General features: G+C 41.7%; 1 protein-coding gene across 1 annotated transcript in view; it reads right to left on the bottom strand.

The window, feature by feature from the left end:
* LOC138009535 (nischarin-like) overlaps positions 1-5,000 on the bottom strand; it is a 27,655-nt gene that overhangs the window by 9,084 nt on the left and 13,571 nt on the right. Inside the window, exons 13-18 of the mRNA XM_068856606.1 lie at positions 4,421-4,558; positions 2,396-2,459; positions 2,056-2,183; positions 1,755-1,886; positions 1,050-1,162; positions 291-439 (exon numbers count right to left, since the gene is read on the bottom strand). Coding sequence (XP_068712707.1) covers positions 291-439; positions 1,050-1,162; positions 1,755-1,886; positions 2,056-2,183; positions 2,396-2,459; positions 4,421-4,558 — 724 coding nt within the window. The remainder of the gene's footprint in view (positions 1-290; positions 440-1,049; positions 1,163-1,754; positions 1,887-2,055; positions 2,184-2,395; positions 2,460-4,420; positions 4,559-5,000) is intronic.

Genomic DNA, 5,000 nt, shown 5'->3' with positions numbered 1-5,000 from the left:
AGCGTAAAAGACATTCCTTTCCTTTTGTGGATATAGAGGAGGGAGGGGGGGTGGGGGGCTGTGCCACCCAACCTTCCCACCCTTGCGCGTTTGCTTGATTTCTTCAAAAACTGTTGGCAACTAAAAGAGTAGTGCCGTTGGAAACGGATAGGGTGTCTCTAACCCTGGGATGACCTTATCTTCCGCTAAATGCGGAATCCTCTACGAACCCCTCACTGGGTCGCGTGATCGGTCATCACTTTCGCAATCATTCGGTACCCATTCAAATGAGAACTAACGCCGAACTTTACCCAGATTATGCTTGGCAAATGTCTCCCCAGTGGAGATTTGTATCTCAAGAATTATCCTCTTGGAAAGGTCCACTCCGACCATCCTCTCCTCTGTGCCCTCGCTGCAACGTTCCTCTGTCTCGACCTCTACCATGTAGGTACCCGAGGTCCTATCGGCGGATTAATAAACAAAAACAAATGGACATCTCGTGAGTCACTTCAACTCGTTTTTGTTTATGATATGCACGGATTCTCCAGTGTCACCATTTAAATGAAAGCTAACGAGTAGCACTTCGCTATGGCCTAGTTGAATATGTTTTATAAGGTGGTGTTCACTATCTGACATGGCTGAGGCACTGCAGAGACGAGAAGGGGAGAAAGTTTTGTTTGAAAAAATCATCGCTCCATGCAAGAAAAGCAATATCTGGCCTTTTCGATTGTAGACTATTACGAACGTTTTATCCTTAAATTTGTTATTTTCAGCTATCTGTTCCCCTACTAAACAGACGGATATGTAAAATGGAAGTAATTGTTGAATAAGACTGTGATCAGTCTCTCTTTTGCCCTAAAATCGTTAAAACGAACATGTACGTTGAACTTGCAAAATGGCTGAGGCTGTGGGTCGCAAATACCTCACCAATGCCTGCAGTATTTGCGTCCCGCAACTTCAGCCATTTTGAAAGTTCAACGTACGCGTTCGTTTCCACGATTTTAGAGCAAAAGAGAGACTCCTCGCAGTCTACAGTTGAATTGGCTGGATGTCGAATTGATCCTACGTACAAGTCAGTACTTGACTCCACTTTGTCACGGACTATTCGCTCCAACTCCGGCGCAAAACCAAACTGCAGGCAGCTAGGATGAGCCTCGTCTTCAGTAAGAGGGCCCGTGGACTCCTGGAATATGTGAAATCACTGAATGAGCGAGAACATTGGCGATGGAGAGAGAGATACTTGCGCGAGGACTAGCAATAATTCAAGGCACGAGTTTGTTATGGCTTGTTCACACAGAGAAAAAGGCATGGACGCCAAAACTTCAACGCCGTTGTTAAAATGGACAGCGCCGTGCAATTTTAGGCTTGCTTCAATGACTGAAACGTCTTTGTAATGATGCACACCAAAACGATAATGCGATAGTTTCTTTACCAAACAAATTTGGTTGTTACAGCTACGGATTCGTGAGCATGGAATTCGAATGAAACTTGAAAAGATTTTCTTCCATTTTTGACATCGCTTTAAAATTACAAAAAAAAAAAAAAAAAAAGAATAGTATCAATGGATCACGTTGCTAACATTTCTTTGATATCATCTGCTTTGGTGCCAGGCGGAAATGTTGTGACGGTGAGCAGAAGTGCTATGTTGGATCTCAATCTTAGCATCGATATAATAAGCAGATCTGTGAGAGGGAAGCCTGTTTTTTCACATGCTTGATAAAGATGACAGTAGAGGTTCAAATTTTGGATTCAATACTCGTTCGTATCACCTATACCTGTTCTTTGCTTTCGCAGCTTGGACTGGCGCCCTCTCCAATGAGCATGTCAAGTTTGGGGGACGGTTGATTGTTTGCGGGCTCAGTTTGAAAACTTGTATCATCTTGACAATCTTGCTCATTTTCCTTCAGCTAAATAAGAAAGAGCAAAGCGAAAATAGTAGAGGAAATTCAATGAAAAAATAACCCGATCATATTTGATAACGTTTTGGACACAAAGGGAACATAAGACAACCAATGGGTAAAGTTTCATGCTAAAAGACAATTTAAATATGAACAAGAAGTTGAGCTAAATTGAAACCTGTGTTAATTCTTCATCCCCCTGAATTTCATCTAAAATTCTCAGCCACGAATCACCTCCAATCTGACGAATCTTCTCAACTCTGGAACGAAACGCTACATCAGTGTCATCCACCACTGAGTTGGAATCTGGAAAAGAGTGTCTGGTGTAATTAAAGTGTAAAATGCAGTTTACGTCACCAATAATTACCTGGGAACTGGTTCCAAACTAATAAGCACCTATCACTAAAACCCAAAAACGCCGAAAAATAAAACGGATACTTTTGAAAACGGTTTCAGCGCTTCATTGATTAAACTGACAGTGCCGTCCATGAATTCATTTAAAAAGAAGTGAATATTACCTTCCAAGGAGGAACGTGACTGTAACTCTGTCTCTGAGTCCAAGGCTATCACTCTGTCGACACCCTTTACAAAAAAAGGAAGAAAATGATTGACAGAACTGGAAAAATCCCGTGACAAAGACAGCATGGCTTCACTAGTGGATGCCCCATGCAATGTTCTCACTCAATCGACCAGCTCCAAGATGACTTAAAGGGGCACTGTCATGCTTAATTTGCTGTTTTTAGGTCAAAACTGGGTAAAAATATAAATTACTACTTTAGCCCACACGTAAAACACTCCTGACAACCCCCACTGACAAGATATGAAATATGTTTATGGCACAAAGAGCTGTTCGTATTTAATTTTTGGTGTCTTTCTGACGACACTGTCTCTAAACTTGAAAAAACTGGCCAGATTTTTCAAGCTTCAATCTATTTCCATCCTCTTCATCCTTGGCTAGAAACAACAAACAAATAGCTTCAGTGCACTTCAGTGGTTATTGGTAACAAAACCACAGCATTATTTTTTGGTTTTCATTGATGCAAGGACGTCTTTTAGTGTTTTGAAGTTTGACTAAAATAGTATGACACTCCCCCTTTAATGGCGAGCTTACGAAACGAGCGACAGAATTCCAAAATCTCGTTTACCTCACTGCATTCTGCACAGTATTAAAGGCGCCCGCAAACGAGAAAACATTGTTGCAGAAGCAAATGTTCCCCTGTTTGCGGCCCCAGGAAACATTTGTTGCCGAAGCAAAATTTGCTTTCCAAGAAGCAAAACTGTTTCTGAATTTTCTCAGAAACATTTTACTTCCTCAGTACATGTTGCCTCGTTTGCGGGCGCCTTAAAAGCGGAACGAGGCCAATTGGCCTCGCCTCAGATATAAGGATGTACTGCGAAGGGATCTAAGGGATTTTGGAATTGACACTACCACATGGACGTCTGCATGCAATCGCCGTGACATCTTGCGTGCGAATCACCAGCGTGGCATCAGGGTGGATGTGGAGGCAAATCCAGAAAGACTCAAAAAAAACGACGGAATCCCCTGTCACTTATTGATAACGATGATGATGATGATAAGCATGTTTCTTTCTTGGCGTAGTCGGTAACAACTGCAGCTGGCCTGAACTAAACTGGCAGGGAGCTTACAAAACGACGACGCGTCCGCCAACGACAACGCTACAAAACAGTAATGTTATAGGGAAGATATCTGTTTACAAACATTGCTTTTGTTATTCAAATTTGTCAACCACAGGAACAAAAGATCCTTTATTTCGACAGCCAATAAGGCTCTGGCCCGGGTTGCTCGAAGCATGGTTAGCGCTAACCAGCGTTAAATACCATGGAAACCTATAGGTTTTGATATCTCTCGCTAACCAGGCTTCGAGCAACCGGCTCCAGGGTTGGCACATTAATGACAATAGGTGACGTCAACGATATCTTCCCTATTGCTTCAAAGAGGAAAAAAATTGTGCTGCACTTTCGACACGCAGTTTAGCACACTTTATTCTTCAGTACAACGATGCAAATTTGAGATTTGACAACAACGTGAGCATTCAAATACAACACGAACTGTTCACTCTCTATCCTAAAAATAAATTGGTACGAGCGGTTTCTGATTGAAAATTGAGAATGAAAGATTCTCTGTTTCATTCTCAAGTTGTCGTCAAAACCTCAAATTTGGTGAAATCACGCCGTCGTCATGCAGATGAGCTAAAATCCGTGCTGCACGTGCAGCACGATTATTTATGCTCTTTTAACCAATGATATTCTTGTTTTGTGACTTTGTTGTTGCTGTCAGCTTCGTCCTTTTATAAGCGCTCTAATGAACCTCGTCCAAGGACGAACATTGCCTATAAATATTTCCCGTTAATTATTGAAGTAACTTTGCGATCCTTTCCATGCAAGTCGTTCGTCATGGTTGGAAATTGTGTACTAACATTCTGGGAATAAAATTAGTGTCACATCACGTGAAAACTCTTTGGTAAAACTACACAAAATTAACTTCACAGCCCCTTTAAAGTTATCCTATCGTTAGGAAGCACCTTCTTTTGTCCTTTCCTCAGTGTTGAATACTGAGGAGGCGTTGGGTAACCGATGATTTCAAAATTCTGTTCTTCCTCTAAAAGCTCGCGAATTCTGTTCATTTCCCTGCTTGTTGGACGACTGCCATCGAGTTCAAGCTAAAAACCACATAAGACATAAACAGAAGATTTCTAAGCGAGCTTACGACATAAGTTAATTCAATTACCACTTTCCTTTACAATTACTGCAAAACATTACATTTCGACACCATGTTCTGTGCTAACAGTGGGCAAGGCGTGTGTCACCTGGGGCCTATTTCACAAAATGGACAAGGCAAGACTCCATTACCCATGAGTAAGAATCTGGTATCAGGTTTGTTCCCATCCGCGTCAGAAAAGTGTCTATTTTTAACCAACTTTTGCGGGAAACTAAACAATAGACCAAATTGACTAACTCAATGTTGTACCAGGGTCATAGTCCAGTTTTAATTTTGTGAGTCGTCACCAGTTCTCTCACAGATCACAGGTCTCACCGGTCATTGTTTTACCAATACGGAAAGTACCCTAAACATTCATAAAAGCTAGCCTTCGGCCTAAAAGG

The sequence above is a fragment of the Montipora foliosa genome, chromosome 7 (genome assembly GCF_036669935.1).
Source record: "Montipora foliosa isolate CH-2021 chromosome 7, ASM3666993v2, whole genome shotgun sequence".
Taxonomy (NCBI): domain Eukaryota; kingdom Metazoa; phylum Cnidaria; class Anthozoa; order Scleractinia; family Acroporidae; genus Montipora; species Montipora foliosa.
This window is presented reverse-complemented; position numbering and strand designations above follow the sequence as displayed.